Here is a 20,896-nt window from a genome sequence, read left to right as displayed (position 1 = left end):
ACTACTTCTTTCTTAAGTTTTAGAATTCTATATTTTTTTTTCCAGAAAGTACATGATGTCTCAAATTCATTTGGTTTGGGCTATGCCTAGGACCTGGATTCAATCAATCAACCTAGTTAATAATTGTTCCTAGAATTCTGTTACATTCATATATTGATTTTTCCCAAGTTACATAATTCCTTTTTGTCTAGTATCTTATAACTCATTCCCATACCTATTGCCCAGGTATTAGACAATATAAATTAATTAAACCCTTCCATTCTTATCATTTCTAAGCCTTCTTCTGACATTGACTTTTTAATTGCTACTCCCTGAGGCACTGTGGGATTTGATTCTAGATATAAATCTGGAGACAGTAAGAAGTGGTAAGGATATGGTATGAGGACAATAGGCCTTTTTTGTGGGCATCTTGCATGTTAAGAACAGCAGAAATATTATAGGCAGGGAATTAGGATCTTATCTTATAGGGATCCTGTAACTAGAGAAACTTAATACAAAATAAGAATGTTTAAATAGAATTCTTCCGTAACTTTCATACAACTTTCCACGTATTCTATATTTTACTCCATGCCAGTCATAGAGCAATCAAATGGAGAATTATAAAACTTTTTTTGATTGCTGTTGAAGATTTATGCTGGTTTGTGGTTATCTCAAACCTTTAGAAAAGAGAAGAATTTTTATATTTTTAGAAAAACATTGCTATTTTTATTTTAGCACTGTCATAAAAAGGACATAGATTTCTTTTTTGTGCCTTGAGTCAAAAAGTTGGGGAATCAAACTCATCATTCTCTTTCTGGGTATCACCAGTAATAGCAGCCAAGTCATATACACATCTGCAACTCCTCATGAAATTCAAACACAGAAGGGGCCACTTGTCTTCTTAGGCCTTGGCTTTGAATTACAAAACACGCCAGATGGTTAATGTTGTTTCTGTGGACTTTAAAATTCTTATCTCTAGACACAAGCTAGATTTCTCTACTTTTATCCTTAATTATTATAAGCATTTCATTCCGGGGTATTTCCATTTTCTTGCATTTCTGCTGTCTGCCATCTACAGTTACCAACTGATGATTTTGTTAAGATTCTTAGTTACAAACTACCTAAATCAACTTTGGCTGATGTAGGTAGAGATGTAATTCCTGCATTTTTTTCCTGAAAGTTCTGGAGAATCTGTAGAAAGTTAAATAATTCAGGCTTATAAAATGAAAGGAATGAATTGAATGCTTATGTTTGGGACCACCTTCAAAAGCATCCTGGTGAAGCTGACATAAATCCTGGATACTGGACACCATTTCTGGCTCTATTGGCCAAGCTTCTTTTGAAATCTGGCTATTGTTGCCCTAGCTGCAGCTGTAACCACCACCAAACTGGATTTTGTATTCTTCTTCTTTTTTTTTTTTTGTATTACCATGATGGTAGGTAATTTAATGCCTCTTAAAATATGTCTGCATCCTAATTTTTGGAAGCTGTGACTATGTTACATTGAATGAGGCAAAGTTAGAATTAAGGTTGCTTATCACAGGAACTTGAAATGGGGGAGATTATTCTGTATTGTATAATTGAGCTCAAAGTTATCATAAATGTCCTTCTAAGTGAAAGAGGGAGACAAAAGAGATGATGTGAAAGTTATGCAATGTGAGAAAGACTTGACCAAATACAGTTGCTTTGAAACTATGCCAAAGAATCTGGGCAGCATCTAGAAGCTGGAAAAGGAAAGATCACTAGTTTCTTCCTAGTCTCTCAACAGGACAACAGCCTTCCTTCACACTATAGCCCAGTAAGATCTAGTTTAGTCTTTGACTTCTAGAAGAGTAAAACAGCAGATTTATGGTGTAGTAAGTCACTAGGTTTGCTGTAATTTGCTGTGCCAGTAATTTGAAATGAATACAACTGTCTCTACAATGAAATTTTTAGGTGTGTGTTTCTACTTTACCAAGCTCAGCTCACATGTCTAAACCCTAACTCAGTGAGAGACTGGGAAAGCAAATGTCTTCATGGTATGTAACCTCAAATTGGGCTCAAATGTACTGTGAATTCCTTATAGTAAGATAGGACATTAGCTATTTGGTAGCAACTAAATAAACAAGTGAGGAAAACAAATCATTTTATTTCTTCATTAAATTGAATATTATATGTTAATAATGCATTATATAAATCTATATGTAGAAAATGAACTGTTCTCCATTATATGTTGTTACAAACACATAAGACAGAATTTTGTATTTCATATTATTCTCTTTGTTTAAATGAAAATTCAAAGAGCTTTGTTAATTTATATTATTGTTTTGTGCTCACTCTCTTTGTACATATATAATATACATAAATAATTTATATGCATTAAGTTTTTATGTAAATAAATATATTGTAACACATATATACTATTTTCATGTAAATAAAACATGTTTGGGAGAGAAACAGCACAATCTGTTAACATAGGTTGCCTCTAGGTTGATATTTGGTGCAGTTTTAAATTTGAAAGTATTATTTTTCTTAGCCATACAGAGTAAGTTTCAAATTGCAAAGTCAAGTGTGCAAGACCATACTGTTTGTTTTTTTTTAAATACTTAAGCACCATCTTTATTGTAAGACTTTAATACCAACCATACTGTTTTTATTTATGGTAACTAACATAATAAGAAGTTGATGGTGAAGGAGCTGATCCAAGAGGTCAATGAGGCACTGCACAGACATGGTTAAAATTGCCTAGTCTTGCCCTTATTTCTAATATTTTTAGAAAAGTTTTTATCTTTTTAATTGACAAGTAAAAGTTATATGTATTTTATACAGAACATGATGTTTTGAAATAAATATACATTGTGGAATGCCTAAATTGAGATGATTAACATAAGCATTACCTCACATATTATTTTTTGTGGTGACAAAATTTAACATGTATTCTCTCAGCAGTTTTTAAGAATACAGTATAGTGTCATTAATTATAGTCACGGTGTTGTACAATAAATATCTTAAACTTATGCCTATTTAACTGAAATTTTGTATCATTTGATCAATATAACTCTTCCTATGTTCCACCCATATAGTAACCTACATACTACTCTTTTATGAGTTTGTCCTTTTAGATGCCATGTATAGTAAAATCATGTGGTCTTTGTCATTTACTCTTAATACTAATGTGTTTTGATGGACCCATGTTACTTGCTGGCAAACTGTCAACATCTCTGATTTACTCCTTCTCTGGGGACACCATAGTTTACACTGTTACCATTTCCAGTGGATTGGCCCTTTCAAACATGGTGACTTCAATTCTCAAGATGCCCCAGAGGTTCCATAAATATGTTCTAAAATATAGGATTTCCTACTGAGCATTAGCTCTTGTTATTTCATGTTCTTAAATAATTGCAATACTAATCTAGAGAGTTAGAATTTGACTTTTTTTTTTTCAAGAAAATCACTAGTATTCCAGCATGTAAACAAACATGCATTTGTTAAATCTGGGAAAAGTGACAAAAACCAGGAATGTTTCATTATGATATTTTATTATGGGTGTCTGTAAGGAAAAAAGAAGATCAACAACCACATACAAGCTTACAAAAGAAAATTTTAAAACATTCTCTGTGTTACTGTGACAAAAGCAGCCCCATATTTGTTTTTTATTGTTGACTTTTACAGGACAAAGGGAGAGAGCCCCTGTGACATGCCAATTAATCTTTCTGACAGAAGAGGTACAGATATTGTGCATTTATGGTTTGAATTCAGGTCAACAATTTTGATCTAGAGTTCTAAAAGTGAAAGTACATTAGCACCATAACATGTGTCTTTAAAGCCGTCCCAAATATTTGTAATCCTCACCAGCAATGACAAGAAAAGAGAGAAGCACCTTTAAAAGAAGTGATATCCAAGATTAAAATTGCTGTGGTTTAAAAATATTTCTTTAAATTCTTGCACTACATTCTACTTTATTTTTGCCAATATTCTAGGCGATTGATCAATGAAATTAATAAGTTTTTTCAATTTATACAAATTGTTTAGTCTTCTGGGACTCAGAATATATCTGTGTCTGACCAGTTGAGGTAGTTGAAATAGGGAGGTCATTTCTAATTTCACGTTTGACTGTTTCAGAAAGAAAGATTTTCTTTTACTGGTGAGCATAGTTCTTGCTCTGCAGATGGGCTAGGATTCAAAGAATGTAACACAATGTTATTGTAAGAGTGTTGAAATTTATTTATTATAGCACCATTGAGACATTTTGAAATTGGAAATGGTAAAAAAATAAAACAAAAGCATTTGAACTGTATTTGGTGGAACAGCAAAAAAAAAAAAGTATTCCTTTTTTGTCAAATTATACTTTTTCCAAAAACTTTGGAAATAAATAACTGGAATTTAGTTGGTCACTTGTACTGGTTGGTAAGATTAGAACAAGAAGAACACATACGGAATGTGATTTTGTTTTGCTGGGGTTTCAGATAGAGTTTGGTTTATAAAAAGCAAACAGGGCCAATGTCCACACCAAATTCTTGATCAGGACCACCAACATCATAGGGTGCAATATCAATAATAGGTAATCTCATGGCTTTGCGTGTTCGATATTCAAAGACTGTTTTGCTCCATTCCCCAGTATGTTTCTGTAGAAAAGAACCAAAAAGCGTAAGTGAGCATGATATTACAATTACTTAGACACTTCCTCAAATTGACCAAGCTGGAAAACTTTTCTGCTCCAAGGGAGTAGTCAGTGTTATCTTCTATATATATGAGATCTACTCTATTTCAAGTTGCAATGCTCCCTGCTGATAAGCAATATTCTTAATAATAACAAAAAAAACTTTGTAAGACTTGAGGGTAAACCCAGAAGAAAAATTGCCACAAGTCAGCATACTTTCAAGAAGCCTCATGTGGTCATTGCTCCCAGGTATACAGATGGTTTACTAAAGAGTGGATGGGTCACCCAAAATAGAATTTGTTAACATTAAAGTGAGTGCTCCCATTATTCATAAATGACAATAACAACAAAGGATAGATTTGAAGTTAACTTTAAGTTTCAAAACACGGAGATTTTTAGATTCAATTTAAATAAATAAATATTATGCAGAATGTACATTAACCATCCTGATTGTCTAGCAAACTTGTTATTATAAATTTAAATTTTATTTGTTTTTATTTTGACTAGTTTTTATCTGGAGGTTAAGATACATTCAATTTAATTCACACCAAATGCTACCTTTTGTTCACCCTGTTATTTTTATTCCTTCTTTTCAAAATAGTTTTCATGATTAAACTAGAAATGCTGAGTGGATTATGACCTTTGTTTGTAAAACTGTTGTTACTTACAGTGCAACCATCCTCCAGAACTGTGTATGTGAATTTGCTGTTTCCTTCGGCCTTGAATTCACCTTCATTTGACCCCATCAGCTTCAAGGCTTTTTTCACATTCCCACTGGTCTGATCCATGTATGCAATGCTATTTTTGCAGTGATATGTAATATTCTGGGAAGCCCGGCTGGAGAGAAGTCGAAGGTATGCCAATTGTACCTCCAGGACATCTTCAGGAAGCTCAGGATTACCATAGCTAAACTGTAATAGGGAATAAATAAAACTGATGAAACATTTTGTTACAGCTTCATGTAAGGACTTCATGCAGTATTAGTGTGGCTATTGTGACATAGGCTATTCATGTATGTTATACATGAATATATTTTTATTAGGTGCCAAAGTAAATGTCTCAAAGAGTGAAAGAAAGGTCTTTACATGTGAACTAATTCAGTGTGGTTTGGTTTTCATTACAAGGGAAGTTATAATAGTATAGTCACCTGAATATGCAAAATCATTAACACCTTTCTGATTGAATAGACAGGAAGAACAGAAATGTTGGTAAGCAAGGATGACTTATTTTAAAACGTATATCCCTCCTTACCTGAAAACCACCATCCATGGACTCTCCAAACCAAACGTGTTTCTTCTCGGCACCGGAATCTGTCCACCAGTTCTTATGTGGAACAGTCAAAGGACTGGCATTTATGCATGTTTCCCCAGTTTCCATGTTACAGAAAACTTTGATAGCATCCATCTTGCAACCTTGGTTAGGATCAACCCAATACTCCCCTGAGAAGTCAAAATAGGACAATGGGAATTGGTTATAAAATCTAGTAATGAAAGTTAGACCAGAACAGTTTTGATTGGTTACTTGGTAAAGCATTTAGAGTTTTGATTGCTAACATTTTTGTATTTTCTATATAGCATGTAGAGAAATATTTAGATTTAAAATATTGAGGTTAAAAAAGTTAGCTATAACTATAGAAAGCATTAAATAAAGTATGACATCTTGATTTTGAATAATGAATGATGATTTATGCCAAGAAATTTTGATTGGTGTATTGTATCTACTGAAATTGCTTCTTTTAAAAAGATGACTAAATACTTAATGTAACTTATCTTAATAATATAACTTGTTGGTCTAATCCAGATTTATCCCAATATATTTAAGCCTAATTGATGCTTGTGTCCTATTTTAGTTGCCTGAAGTGACTTTAAGTATAGTCCATATCAAGATATTTGAAAGCTTGAAATAATTTTGATTTTCAGAAAGACTTAGCTGAATAGTTGAAAATCCTTTGACTATTACAATATTCCATCCATTTCTACACATTACTCAGAAAAGTCTCATTTGTTCCTAAATTTGGAAAATTTAATAATTTACAATAATAAATTAAATTGTAATAGATATATTTCATAATGGTGAAGTCATAAAATTTATGTGTATTTAATTGCAAGAACACAATGATTTGTGCCATTTGTCACACAAATCCCTTTTCATGATTTGTTTTAAAATGTTTATAAAACTGTTCTTAAATTTTCCTATACTTAAAATATTTTGAAATTATTTGTTACACTTTAAACATATCTGCAAAGCTTATTTTTTTCTTGCAATATCAAGTATTTTCAATTCAATTAATATTATTTAAGCATCATTTGGTCTTCAAAGTATTTTCCGTTCACTTGGCAAGTCTCCCCTGTCATAGTCTAACATAAGCAGCTTTCTCTGTTGTCCTGTTGTCATGCATGTTAAAGATTCCAAAACATACCGCTCTTGAGCTCAGGATGGCAGAATTTCAGGTCTCTGCAGTTCCGAGCAGGGTTCTTACGAGAACCATCAGGACTAATGATACTTTCTATTTGTCCACTAACAGATTTGAGTGAGGACATAATCTCTTCGGTGTTGATTTTGAAATCCATTGGGTCATCTCCATAATACGGTGCAAAACTACCAGATTTTTCGCCAGCTCCAGCAAGGGCAACAGCCCCACCACCACAGCAAGGGCCAGGGGCACCAGGGGGTCCAGGAGGGCCTGGTTGTCCTGGGTGGCCTGGGGAGCCCTACAATGAGTAAGAGGAGAAAAGCATCATTGGAGTGTTCTTGCTTGGTCTCCTCCAAAAGAGTATGCCACTAGTCCAGAAAAATGCATTAAAAAGAACCCATACAACAAGCCATAACTATTTTAATAAAAATTATTTGGGTATATTTATAGGCACATAATATCCAATTTATAACTATAATTCATTATGATAAATTACTATTTCACTATGTAAGAACTAGTAGAGTTAATTCCACTATGTAAGAATCAGTAGGGTTAGAACACAGCTCAAATACTGTGCCCATGAAGAAGAACTGAAATACTGACATGGTGAGAGAATTAAATCATGGACCCTGGCTTCTGCCCCTAAATTTGTCATTAATTTTACATCTTCAGGCTGATCATTCCACTTATGTTTCAATAACCAGGTGTGTAATTGTGGTGATATTTTATTTTATTTTTTCTGTTTTCCCCAAAGGTATGGGATAGGAAGATATTAGGAATGATGAGATCAGTAGTAAAATGAGAATCATGAACTTTTTTGAGAAGTTAAATGCACTATTTTATTCAATCATTATGCATATAGAGTTGTGAGATCTCAGTGTGAGACCAACATTAGCCGGTTGATTGAGTAGATGTTGTAATTTTGATATAACAGTTGTTGAACTATAACAGGTTTTGTTTTCCATGTTGATATAATGGGGTCTCAATGTGGTCAAGATGTTTAACACTTACTCCATTGTTCACGTTATAAATTAAATGATTACATTGAATTTAAATCAGTATCTAAGTTTTAAAAATGCTGAAGTGTTTCTGAAAATTTGAAGATCATAGCAAACTGAATACATATATGTATAAGGGATATCTTACCTCAGATCCTCTTTCCCCTCTGTTACCACGAGGTCCTGGTGGTCCAATGGGACCTGGGTGTCCACTTGTTCCATCTTTGCCAGGAGGCCCATGTGGTCCAACAGGTCCCTAAGAAATTATCATAACATTGTCATAGTAGAATATATTCCTGCAGTGCAAACATTATACAAGTGTGGACCTTCCAATGTATTTCTGTGGTACTTACTCTGGGGCCTGCAGGTCCTGGACTTCCAACAGCACCCTGGTGGCCAGCAGCACCCTGGAAAGCAAAGAAGGATAGAAATAAGTGAAGACCTTACAAAGGTTTAGGAAACTGAACATCTAAGATCAGGTCAAGAAACATGACAATCACGACAAGATATGCTTTCCTCTTTCTTTAGTCTCCTCATTGTTTTAAGCCAACTGTTTTTCAAATAATCTCTTAAATTTATTTCTCACCTCTTCTAGCATATACTTTCAGAGATGGAAAATGATCTACTATGAATCACTAAAATTTGCCTTGTCCATCAGTTAAAAAGCAATGAAGGGGATTTTCTAACAGTAGACGCACTTACTGGAGAACCTGGGGGACCTGGATTACCAGGAAATCCTCGATGTCCTTTGATGCCATTAGAACCACGTTCACCAGTTTCACCTTTGTCACCACGTGGGCCTTGGGGACCCTTTAGAAACACATTTCAAATCAAGATCATATGCACGCATACATATTGGGAAAATAAAATATATTTTATAGCATTCAGTTAGCTAGAAATTTCCATATACTTTATAAATGAAACAGTGGAGATTGTTTTCGTGATTGCTTTAACTTTGGGTGCATAATTGCATGCAATCCTAATAACTGCTGATTACATCGTTGGCCCCAAGGAACTTGTAGAACTTATCTTCTGTATCATGAAAGGAGAGTTTATATTTGTTCCATAATTATATATTTTGTCATCCCCATTTCCTGAACATGCCAGAGAACAGATTATTTCCTACACTGTAGGAAATAATATAGTGTAGTTAAAAATATATAGTTAAAAAAATCAGATTCTGTCAAAAATCAAAACTTACAGGAGCACCTCGGGAACCAGCAGGACCTGGAGCACCAGAAGGACCAGCAGGACCCTAAAACGGAGACAAACAAATGAATGCATATGTAATTGTTTATGGTCATTGGCACAATTTTGTTTTTAAAGTTTAATAGTTTTAGTTTGATGGAATGATAGTATGACTACTATTAACTGAGAGTTAGTATTGTTTTGTCCTTCAAAGTCCTTTCCCTGTTTCTATCTTTACAAGGGAACCTAAACAGAAAAGCTAGAAGAGTTAATTCAGACTACATTTACCAAGCAAATGGATAACTGTGCTAATTCTGTTTCAGATTTTAGTAATGAATTCTTCATTGACTCTTGCCAGAGACTTCTGATGTATCTTTATTAGAGCATTTGTCTCAGAGTGACTAGCATAAAAACTGTAACACAAATGAGAGAAGGATATTTTGTTTGGTAGATCTGACATCTTGTCTTTTCCCTACAAATCTCTTTATTGAGGGGAATAGACAAAAGCTGTTAGAACTCACAGTTTCTCCTCTGTCACCATTCTTTCCAGCTGGACCAACAGGACCAGGAGGGCCTGGATGACCAGGAGCACCAGGGGCACCAGGAGAGCCATTTTCACCACGATCACCCTGGATACAAAATCACAGATCCAACATAAATATGGTGAACACTTGCTTTAATTACACAAGCCTATTGTACATGTGCATGTTATACCTTGCCACCAGGAGATCCATCTCGGCCTGGCAGACCATCTGATCCAGGGTTTCCCTGAAAAAGAAAAGAGAAAGGAAATCAAGTCTCTTAAAACTATCCCAATACTATATAAGTCATCATTTACTTTTCTTTTCTTTTTTCAGCAGGGCCCTCACTGTGTAGCCAACCCTGATTTCAAACTCATTATATTGCCCAGGCTAGCCTTAAACTCATGATCCTCCTGCCTCAGCCTCCAAAATTCTGGGATTACAGTAACAAACCACCATGCCTGGCTCAAGTCCTTCATTCTTAACAGGGAAACATAGTTATCAAGGAGGTTGAAAATTGGTTATGGGAGTAAGAAATCTTGGCTATTACAATGGGGTTTGCCTTTTCAAATAGTTATAATATCTGAACAGATAAGTAATATATCTAGTTAACTAAAATCTTACAAAATAGGGTGAGAAGAAGTGACTAAGAAAAAAAGCCTAATGAAGATTCTTATAGGGGAGCTAATAAATATTTTGAGAAACAGAGATCTGACCTGAAATGGAAATCTGTAGTCAAATTAGCATTATTTAATCATTTCAACATTTCACACATATGTCAAAACATCATATTGTACCCTATACTGTATACTATACTGTACAAAATTATAACTTTTAAAAATAATATTAATTAAAAAAATATATAAGAAGTCTACTCATAGATAACCAGAGAATATTTTCATCCAGAAAAACATGTGAATTTGTTTCTTAACTTAGCTAGATATCATATTTTTCCATTAATGATTGTTTATTGGGTAAATATTAATAATAGCAGGGCCTTAAAGTGTTGTAAATTCAATAGAAAGAACATGTTATTTAAGGCGGGAGAACTTGACTACATGTTTATAATCTTAAACACTGAGGCTCAGTTGGAGCTTTCCTTAAATGAATGACAACTTCTACCTGACGAGTATTTCCTAGGAAAGCCTACTTACATCTCTTCCAGGCTCACCAGCTGCACCAGCAAGGCCGGGAAGACCCTGGGGTCCAGGAGGACCGCGTTCCCCATTGTGGCCACTAGGTCCTGGTTTCCCACTTTCACCCTATGCACAGAGGAATAAAACACAACTTATTTTAACTCAAGAAATCAAATAATATAATTTGATCAGATATTTTTATTTCTCAGGAAATAATTAAAATTCAATTTTTAGGGAATTTTTTTTCCTTGTAACTGCCTTCCAATGGGAAAAGGTTTGGAGTAATCAAGTTTCTTGTATTTTTTACTTGTCCATTGACTCAGGATGTCAAAGAGATGACTAGTTATACGAATTGTCTTATCAGAGTACGTTCTAATATGAGATGTGAAAAAAGACATGAGTATTGCAAGAAAATATAATGATGGACTATCATAAAACCACAGGCTTATGGTGACCATTAGAATTAGGTCTATTGAACATTTATCTCTATTGTAAGAACATATACTTGCTAGGCATGTCATAGAAATTGAATATATCAATGTTTACTTTTATTTCATGACAGAATATTACGTGGCATTTGCAAAAAGTGCTTGCAGTCTAATAAAGATGGAATTTTATTTCCCTATTTACTGCATGAATGTTTTACATGCTAAGCACTAGAAAGTTATGGCAATACTAGTGAAAGGCAATCAGAAGTGCAAAATGACTTTAGTGGATGGATAATTAGCAGCAATGAAGTTTTTCAAGGGTTTATGAGTTAAGGCAATTTCCCTCTTCAAGATTGGTATTGAAAAGAGGTGTTTGAAATGGCCATACTGTTTTCCTGTGACATAAATTTATTTGTGTTTATATACAACCCTTGCCTATGATTTGAACTATTTACACATTCTGGAGCCATTTAATAGAATTCATATCTCCAAACCTGGAAATATCGAAAAGATCATCTCTTGGATAATTTGCACCTACAACAGGAAACCTTCTCGTACTTGACATGGTGATGAAATCTCTGAGTGCTATCAAAGGAAGCAAGAGTCTAGTGAGAGAGGAAAACACTCACCTTGACACCTTGAGGACCAGGGCTTCCCCGAGGACCGGGCATGCCTGGTGGTCCTGCAAGACCTCGTGCTCCTGTAATCCCTGCAATTCCAAGTGGGCCTGGAGCTCCCTGTTGTGACAGATAATTGAAGATTGAGTTCATTTGTATGTGATTATATCTTCTTCTGTTGATTTTGTGATGAAAGGCAAAGAATGGTATTGTCAATCAATAGAGCAATGAAACTACTCACAGGAGGACCCTGAGCACCAGGTGGTCCTTTCTCTCCAGGCTGACCAGCATCACCTTTTGGCCCAGCCACCCCAGGGTTGCCGGGAGAACCATTGCTTCCTGCAGGACCTGGAGGCCCATCTTTACCTGGAGCACCACTGGCACCAGGGGGTCCTGGGTTACCCTGCGAAGAATTGTTTGAAATTTTTAAATATTTATATTGAAAAGGTGATTTTTTCCCCTTTTACCTACTTCAAGTAATTTAATATGGAACTAGACCAATAGGTAACAATGTATAAATTTGTTATCATGCAGATATACAGACACTCTTTCTGAAATACATAATGAAAATAGACTTTAAAAAAGAACTTACATTATTGCCAGGAGGGCCAGGAAGACCACGTGCACCAGGAAAGCCAGCAGCACCCTGTGAAATGATAATGTATTTTTGAGTTTCAAAGGTTGGACAAGTAACTATCCACTACAAGCAGATGTGAAGTATTGGAAATGTGACAAGGTCTGCATTTTACCTTAAAGCCATTTGTGATTTGTTTGTTCCTCCTCCCCTTGGAATTTACAAAATAGCTCGTAAATAAGAGGCCATAATTTTTATGTTCACTTTGTGGCTCTAGTGTCTTTAAAGTAGGTTTTATACAGATTGGTGTCAATGCATGTTTTCAATAATAGTTCAGAGAATAATAGTTAAGAGGATCCATACTTACAGGACCACCAGGACTGCCACGTTCACCCTTAACACCTTGGGGACCAGGAGGACCCTATATGAAATAGAAGCAGAAAATGCCTGTGAAGTATAGCTCCCAAACAAAAATTTGAGAGAGCATTAAACCTTTGAAAACTAGTAAGTTTTCAATGAAGAGATTAAAATAACTGGCATGCATTCATATCTAGACTGCTGGATTCAAGATTCAAATTTAGAGAATTGTATTCTTATGGAGAATATACTCTTCCATGATGTGGTGTTCTATCTCAGTATAAAAAATTAACCTACAGATAAACATAAGTGTTTTCTATTAGGAATCTTAGAGAACTTACAGCAGGCCCAGAACCTCCAGGGGGTCCTGCTACTCCAGGGGGGCCTCCTTCACCTTTCTCACCAGGGGCACCTCTTTCTCCTTTAGCACCAGGCTCACCATTCTGTCCCTGTACACAGAAATGACATCCTGTTAGCTAACATCTTTTGCAATACACTTGGCTTATCTTTATTTTTCTCCAGAATATAGAAGTTTTGATAGGAAAATGTTAAAATAAGAGAGATAGAAGACTCCCTGAAGACATGCCAAAAGAAATTCAATGAAAATATACCCATGAGAGAAGAAAATTATCAAGAAAGAATAAAGTATATGTCATTTGCTATTAAGGAGAAAGTCTTTCCAAGGATTGTACACTTAAAAATGAGCATCAGTGAAAATTTTTTGAGAAAGATTGGAGAGTAAATTTCATTAATATCAACTGGTAATGGAAGAGCTTTACCCACATTACCCAGGCTCAAGGAAGGACAAATGGTTTTATTTCCACTTTTTCAAGAGTAAGGATAGGGGTAAAATAAATAAAAAATAAGGATAAAATAACTTCACAGGGAATAAATGGCTGAAGAAGACTAGAACTCAAACATCTCTGTGTGTGACTTTCTCAGCAGATGGTGATCTAGATTGTGTGACATGCATACTTAAATGTTCATACTTACAGGAGCACCAGGGAAGCCAGCAGGTCCTGGAGGCCCATGTTCACCTCTCTCACCCTGAAAAGAAAATACCACGTTAGTCACAGTGAAAACATTTCCCACTGGGAGTACACATTGTTCCCTGTATCATCATACCTTCCCTTTAAGCAGGAAATATGGTAATATAACAAACATAGTTTAACTTCTGAAGGCTTTTCTACCTCTCAACAAAATTAGAAGTGAACAATACCAGAACTATTGATTCCTTCTGCCTGACTATGACACTATTAGCAAGAAAACATAGCTTGAAATGTTGAAATTTAACACATTTAATTATATAACTTATAAAATGTAAGTATTTAAGATATGGTTAAAGTGTTAATTAGAAAAACAATTTAATAAATTGATTTTAAAAAACCATTTGCTATATATCTGCCCTGAGTCATAGACCTTAATGACAGAGAATTTTGGATATAGAGGGAGCCTCTTGTAAAGCTTCTGGAGGTTTAAGATACATTCATTTACAAATGTATATTATTGTTCGTTTTTAATGTTTTTTTCTCCCAGTGTTAGTCAGGAAAGAGGGCATGACTTAAAATCATCTCTTGTGGATTTTAGATTTAAAAAATTTAAAATTTCTTTGCATGTTGTATGTGATTAAAGGCAGAACCTTAAAACTGAGGCTCAGAGTACCTACGTCAGAATTGTTAAAATAGGGTAAAAAAAAGTAGCTATGGCTTGTGTGGGGTTAAAAAATATACTGAAAAATGTCTTTAACACTTACAGGGCCACCACGAGGTCCAGCTATACCTGGAAGTCCAGGAGCACCACCTTCACCCTGAGAAGAGAGAAAACAAACAAAAACAATATTGCCACTGTCTTGGATCCAGTGCATCCAATAAAGACAAATACTGTGTGTTACCTTATCTCCAGGCTGACCAGCTGGGCCAGGGGGGCCAATAGGACCAGTGGGACCCTAAAGAAAATGGAAGTATATTTTTAACTTTGCAGAAATAGCAACATTTCTCATATTAATCAAAGAGTACATGAGCATATCATTCATGTAATAAAGTAAATCATAGGGTTTCTGCATGTTCCTCACTCAGCATGTAAGTACTGAAGAGTATAGTAAGTAGGAGATACATTGGGGTGACCCTAGAAGACAATAAGATTCAGCAACAGTTTACTAATGTCTCTTGTGGAATATCAGTAGGATAGGATGTAAGATCTTAGCATAATATCTTTCAAAATTAAAGTACATTCCTTTATTCAACTGCTTGATAATTTACAATGCTTAACTACTGAAGGTGTCATTAGAGATACTACATTTTTTGAAGCTCAAAATTTCACATATTGGTTTTACCACATATACTGTATGTCATGTGTGAGTGGCTTTATACAACTTTAATCATGTGTAGTAACTTGGCATGATCACCACCACAATCAAGATACTCATAACACTCCCCTGTCACTTCTCCTTAGCCATATCTACCTCCTTCTTCCCTCATCCTAACTCTTGGCAACCATTAATATGTTCCCCATCTCCTTAATTATGTTGTTTCATGAGTATTACGGAATAGAATTACACAATATGTATCCTTTTAAGATGGATTTTTCTTCACTTGGCTTGATGTCTTTGAAGTTTGTATACATTGTGTGTATCAATAGTTCAGTCCTTTTATGGCTAAGAAGTATTCCATGCTGTGGATATACTATGGTATTATATTTATTTTTCAAAGAAAAAATTTCTTAATGAGCAACACTGATTATCCTGGATTTTAGTGACTTGTTATGATGTTAACTTAAAGGCCCTTATATTTATTAAGATTCATTTTTTCATTTCAGGCCAATGTAGTTATGCTACATTGATAGCTATGCTATCACATGTGTACACTCGTAATTTAAACAATTAAGTGATTTGAGTCTTTTTAATGGCCAGAAGGTGGTAAAGTAGGGTTTACTTTATCATGAGTAGTTTTTGGAGATAATGAAATTTGAAGTAGGGAACTGTCCCATATCACACACAAAGAAGGCTGCTTCCCCCAGATGTGAATACTCACCCTTGGACCATCTTTTCCTGGAGCACCATCTGCACCTGGACCGCCTGATTCACCCTGTCAAATACAAGCTAATGTTATCAGACTATAAGTGTCCTCACCTTATACCTTAAGGTGAGGCACAACCTTAAGGGTTTGCTGGGATGTATATTAGCTGCTGTGATTAACAGAAGTTCAAGGAATTCACCTCAAATTAACTTACTATAAAATGATAATATTGATTTTGAAAATAGATTCTTTCTATTAATGTGGCTTTTCTTTAATAAACAGAGTCTGCTTTATCACATACTTAAAATAAAACAACTCAGTACCTTTTCACCTTTTGGACCAGGACTTCCAGGGCCCCCTCTCTCTCCAGGCATCCCTTGTAAACCAGGAGTACCAGAAGCACCAGGTGGTCCAGGAGGACCAGCAGGGCCCTGAAATTAAGGGATAAATAGTAAGTGACAAGAAGGAAACAAATGAATTTTCTAAAATTTAGAATTGTGTTATGTGGAGTTACCTTTCCTCCTTCGGGACCAGGGGGACCAGTTCCACCTCTAAGACCTGCAGGCCCTGCTAATCCAGGGGGTCCACGTTCACCGGGGGCACCAGCATCACCCTGTCATAGGACAATGTAACATCCACATCAAAAAAATCCAATGCTCAAAACAAAACACACCATAAATTGTATAATTTGGTACAGGTCACTCACTATGTACTTAACTTTTACTTTTGAGCAATTTGGAAATTTTTATGGTTAAGAAAACACATGATCTGTGATGAGAACCTGGGTGCTTATATGTGAGTCTTATGTATGAGCTGTCTTTGGAACATTTATTATTCACAAAGGAGAAATTTTAAGTTCTACAGAAACAGTTTTTCTATAGAGAATCAATGTATTAGCAACATTTTTCTTTTGAATTTCAAGCCCGCAACTAATTTCAGTGTTTATTAATGTCAGAGAATTGGATTTTCTAGATGAAGTAAATTTAATGCATTGGAAATGTCTTGACTTGCCTTAAGTAGATTCACTAAACATTTGCAATTCTGCTCCTCTATAGTAATACAGTAAAATGTATCCATAATCTATTGCTGTAAAGCAAGTTGAAGAAGTTAGAGAAGAAATTGAAATATTACCTTGCCTCCGGGAGTTCCAGGTGCACCAGCTTCCCCCTTTGGACCCTAAAAGTTAAATATAACATAATTAGGCTTTTATGAGGCAAAATACACTTGTGACTTATTTTATATTACATAATTGTTCAGATCTTGAAGATTTGTACTTTGTTCAGTTTCTTTATTTTGTGGCAAATTTCAAACTTTCTAGGTAACAGTTACCATTTAATTGATTTTTGTTTTGGTGATGAATATTTCAAAATTAAGTGTCAAAACTCAGATCCCATGGCATGTAAAACTGAAGAAGTTAATAATTGATGCATTATTCCTATTTATTCTTTTGGCTTGTGGATTTTGAAGAATAAAATGCAACTTACTGGTTCACCAGGTTTTCCATTTTCTCCTGGAGGACCACCGGTACCAGGCAAGCCCTACAAAGAATCAAGTTTGTGTTATGTTATCACTTCAAACATTGCTTACAGTAAACCTATCTCTGCAAGGCATTAAAATGGCTCTCATGAGCTGTGGCTCACACTTACAATCCTACCTACTCAGGAGGCAGAGATCAGGAGGATCACACTTTGAAAACAGCCTGGCAAATAGTTCACGAGTCCCTATCTCAAAAAAACCCCATCATGCAAAAGGGCTAGTGGAGTGGCTCAATGTGTAGGCCCTGAGTTCAAACTCCAGTACCACCAAAAAAAATGGTTCTCATGGTCTTTTAAGAATATAACTTTTGTGCTACTCAAACTCCAATAACAGAGATGAGATATTTGTATTTTACACACTTGAGTTCATCTCTATCCTTTCTATTACTGTATATAAATATGTATTAATGAACATGACAAGATGAATTTAGCTACATGGATTTATATTACAATGAAAAATAATTATAAGCATATGATGCCATATAAACTGAATTATTTTTAAAATAACAATGTGAGCATTCTGGAATAAGCATAGAAGATATGACTGACTATTAATATGGTTTGACATTTTATTTCAACATGGAAGACAGACCCACAAATTAAGTTTCAGATGAATTGCAATCTAGCAGGGTCACAAAAATTTTAAAATATCAGTTACTAAAGAAAAAATCGCTATGAAATGGAAGTAAAAATTTTCTGCTAAAAGGAAACACTAAATGACATTTAAAGAGCAAATTCTTACTTGTAATCCCTGTGGACCAGGGGGTCCTGAGTCTCCCTTGTCACCAGATGGCCCCTATGTAGAAAAATATGATGACATACTCCATTATAAAATGCCCTTTAAATTTAATCTATAGTTAACATTTCAGCAGGCCAGTTACTTAATTTTAAAAGTAAGAATATGGAGAAAGAGGAAAATCTGGGCTGTGGAAGTGACCCAAAGCAGACAGGTACCATTTATACTTAATAGCAACATAAGTTAGCTAGATAACTAAATGAGCAAGTTTAATAGTTCCTTTGGTGAACTAAGGGCATAATGTTAAAAATAGCCTATGACGTCTTACCCTTGGCATACCTCCACCCCTTCTATCCTCAGTTTATATAAGTAAACTTACAGTAGGTCCTGGGGGACCTTGAGGCCCAGTTTCTCCATTCTTTCCAGGAGGACCCTAAAAAAAGAACAGGGTGGCAGAATTAATACAGATAACAGAGAAGTCTTAAGCTAGAGATGGCTGCATTGATTAGAAAGGTAAAAAGTAAGTAGTGGAGCCACATACCGGAAGGCCGGGCCCTCCAGGGCCACCTCGCTCTCCATTCTTGCCAGGAGCACCCTAAGTGAGAAACAGACAGTGTTCACTAACCCCAAAAAACGATCACTAGTCATGTGGCTTCTTCCTGTTGTGCTTCCTCAACATACAGACACACACACACTGACTCTCACAAACAAGTACATGTAAGTCTCCCTTCTTATGTGCTATTTGATTTTCGTATGCTCTTTCATGAAGCATAGACTGAGTTTTGTCCGTCTTTACACCCCCATATGGAAAGTAAAAGGCTATCTGCCAAACACTTATGGAAGAAATTAATGAAGGAACTCACATCATTTCCTTTAGGACCTGGGAAACCCATGACACCAGGCTGACCTCGGGGACCAGATGGCCCAGGAGGACCTGGGCGGCCACTTTCTCCTTGACTTCCCTAGTAAGAAAAACAATTACATTGGTTAAGATTTGATAAATGCCAGATAAAATGTAATAAATATATACATATATACACACACACATATTCAAGTCTAGGCCAAAATATGCATCCCATGCTTTTACCGAGACACTAAAATGAGATTTTAAAAAATGTACACACAGGAGGGCCTGGTTTCCCATCACTGCCTGGTCCTCCTGGGCTTCCGGGCACACCCTAGAAGAAAGAAGTCAGTTTTCAGTGATTTAGATAAAAATTTTAGAAAATAAACACAACCTATTTGTGGAACTTTGAGATTCTACTTACAAAGATAGCCTTAGATTTGTACACTTTTTTCTGCCTAAAAAGCCTTTTCGTCAAGCTCAATTTTCTGTCCTTCCTTGATCTATCCTGGCCAAACTTCCTTAAAATTATGTTTTTTGAACCTCACAAAAATTATTCTGACTTAACTTATCTTCGATCCATCCACATTTGCCTTGCCATTCTTCTTACCAAATTAGAATGTTATTCAAATAAATGTTTCTACACACCCTTACTCCTGGAGTTCCAGGGTTGCCATCTCTGCCAGGTTCTCCAGCCACACCTCTGGGTCCTGCAGGACCTGGACCACCACGCTCCCCAGCGGGACCCTAAGTTGTGAAATAATTAAAAATTGTTTGAAAGAGTTTTCACTGCCCCAGCATCAACAATATTTAGATTATAACTATTGAAGTTATTTGGTCTTTAAAGAGAGTTGGCATGTAACTGATGTTATCGCTATAAAATCACAGTTGTCTTTGTTTGGATTGCTATGTTGAAAAAATTTTGAAGTGACTATGATGGATGTCATATGCTTAAACAATAATAGGCTTAGCAATATACTTATATGCATTTAAGGTCAAGTATCTTTGATGATATGAAATCTCATTAAAGTTTTCTGAAAAAAACAACTTCCAGGTATTCTAGTTTATGTATTCTTTCAATAAGGCTGAGACAGACAGTGATGGTGACTTACTTTAGTTACAAAGCCAGGAAATGAACAAGCAGAGAATCGAATCGTTGTTTTATATTGGGAATTACTTTTTTAACTCCCATATATTTCTTTCAGACATTTAGATTTTCATTAACAGAAAACTATTAGAAGAAATAACTATTTGTAGTACTAGCATTTAGGAGAGCAGAAACTAAAGTTTTCTACCTTTTCTCCTGGAATGCCATTTGGCCCTGCAGGTCCTCGGAATCCAGGGGCACCCTGAAAACAATGAAAATCAAATATTTCAGTTTAAAAGATTAAAACTTTTTCATAATTCCTGTATGAAAATATAAATATTCTCATGTTACAAAATGCCTTAAACAATGCTCTTCTCACTCAAAAGGTGAAGTTTCATTTGGATGACAGTGATGTTGCTTTTCTTTCACATGCTCCACAGGAAACCTACCCTTTCTCCTGCAGCACCTGGAAGTCCATTTGCACCAGGTTCTCCAGGTGATCCATCTTTGCCATCTTCACCCTTTGGACCTGGAATACCTGGGGAACCAGCTTCTCCCTAAACAATGATAGGAGTATCAGGAGTTATAACTGACTCAGTTGCATAATTTTTCTGTTTACTTTCTGATCATGCTGCAGTTTTCTAAGAAATAATCAAGTCTGGGACAAGTGTGATGGATCATGCCTATAATCCCATCTACTCGGGAGATGAAGATTGGGAGGATCATCATAATTTGAGGCCAGCATGGGTGAAAAGCTAGCAAATCCCCACCTCAACATAAAAGCCTAACTAAAAAAAATAGCTAAAGCAAAACAGGCTGAGGGGCATAGC

General features: G+C 35.5%; 1 protein-coding gene across 1 annotated transcript in view; it reads right to left on the bottom strand.

The window, feature by feature from the left end:
- Positions 1-3,480: 3,480 nt before the first annotated feature.
- Positions 3,481-20,896, bottom strand: part of Col3a1 (collagen type III alpha 1 chain) — a 38,440-nt gene continuing 21,024 nt past the window's right edge. Inside the window, exons 20-51 of the mRNA XM_020167065.2 lie at positions 20,516-20,623; positions 20,275-20,328; positions 19,628-19,726; positions 19,260-19,313; positions 18,999-19,097; positions 18,677-18,730; positions 18,515-18,568; positions 18,142-18,195; positions 17,349-17,402; positions 16,996-17,040; positions 16,379-16,477; positions 16,188-16,295; positions 15,880-15,933; positions 14,742-14,795; positions 14,604-14,657; positions 13,844-13,897; positions 13,192-13,299; positions 12,861-12,914; positions 12,512-12,565; positions 12,161-12,322; positions 11,932-12,039; positions 10,893-11,000; positions 9,932-9,985; positions 9,739-9,846; positions 9,231-9,284; positions 8,732-8,839; positions 8,383-8,436; positions 8,178-8,285; positions 7,038-7,329; positions 5,870-6,057; positions 5,287-5,529; positions 3,481-4,583 (exon numbers count right to left, since the gene is read on the bottom strand). Of these exons, the coding sequence (XP_020022654.1) occupies positions 4,437-4,583; positions 5,287-5,529; positions 5,870-6,057; positions 7,038-7,329; positions 8,178-8,285; positions 8,383-8,436; positions 8,732-8,839; positions 9,231-9,284; positions 9,739-9,846; positions 9,932-9,985; positions 10,893-11,000; positions 11,932-12,039; positions 12,161-12,322; positions 12,512-12,565; positions 12,861-12,914; positions 13,192-13,299; positions 13,844-13,897; positions 14,604-14,657; positions 14,742-14,795; positions 15,880-15,933; positions 16,188-16,295; positions 16,379-16,477; positions 16,996-17,040; positions 17,349-17,402; positions 18,142-18,195; positions 18,515-18,568; positions 18,677-18,730; positions 18,999-19,097; positions 19,260-19,313; positions 19,628-19,726; positions 20,275-20,328; positions 20,516-20,623 (3,048 nt within the window). The 3' untranslated portion in view covers positions 3,481-4,436. The remainder of the gene's footprint in view (positions 4,584-5,286; positions 5,530-5,869; positions 6,058-7,037; positions 7,330-8,177; positions 8,286-8,382; positions 8,437-8,731; positions 8,840-9,230; positions 9,285-9,738; positions 9,847-9,931; positions 9,986-10,892; positions 11,001-11,931; positions 12,040-12,160; positions 12,323-12,511; positions 12,566-12,860; positions 12,915-13,191; positions 13,300-13,843; positions 13,898-14,603; positions 14,658-14,741; positions 14,796-15,879; positions 15,934-16,187; positions 16,296-16,378; positions 16,478-16,995; positions 17,041-17,348; positions 17,403-18,141; positions 18,196-18,514; positions 18,569-18,676; positions 18,731-18,998; positions 19,098-19,259; positions 19,314-19,627; positions 19,727-20,274; positions 20,329-20,515; positions 20,624-20,896) is intronic.

Source organism: Castor canadensis, chromosome 4, assembly GCF_047511655.1.
Source record: "Castor canadensis chromosome 4, mCasCan1.hap1v2, whole genome shotgun sequence".
NCBI lineage: Eukaryota > Metazoa > Chordata > Mammalia > Rodentia > Castoridae > Castor > Castor canadensis.
The sequence above is the reverse complement of the archived record's forward strand: the minus strand, read 5'-3'. Positions and strand labels throughout refer to the sequence as shown.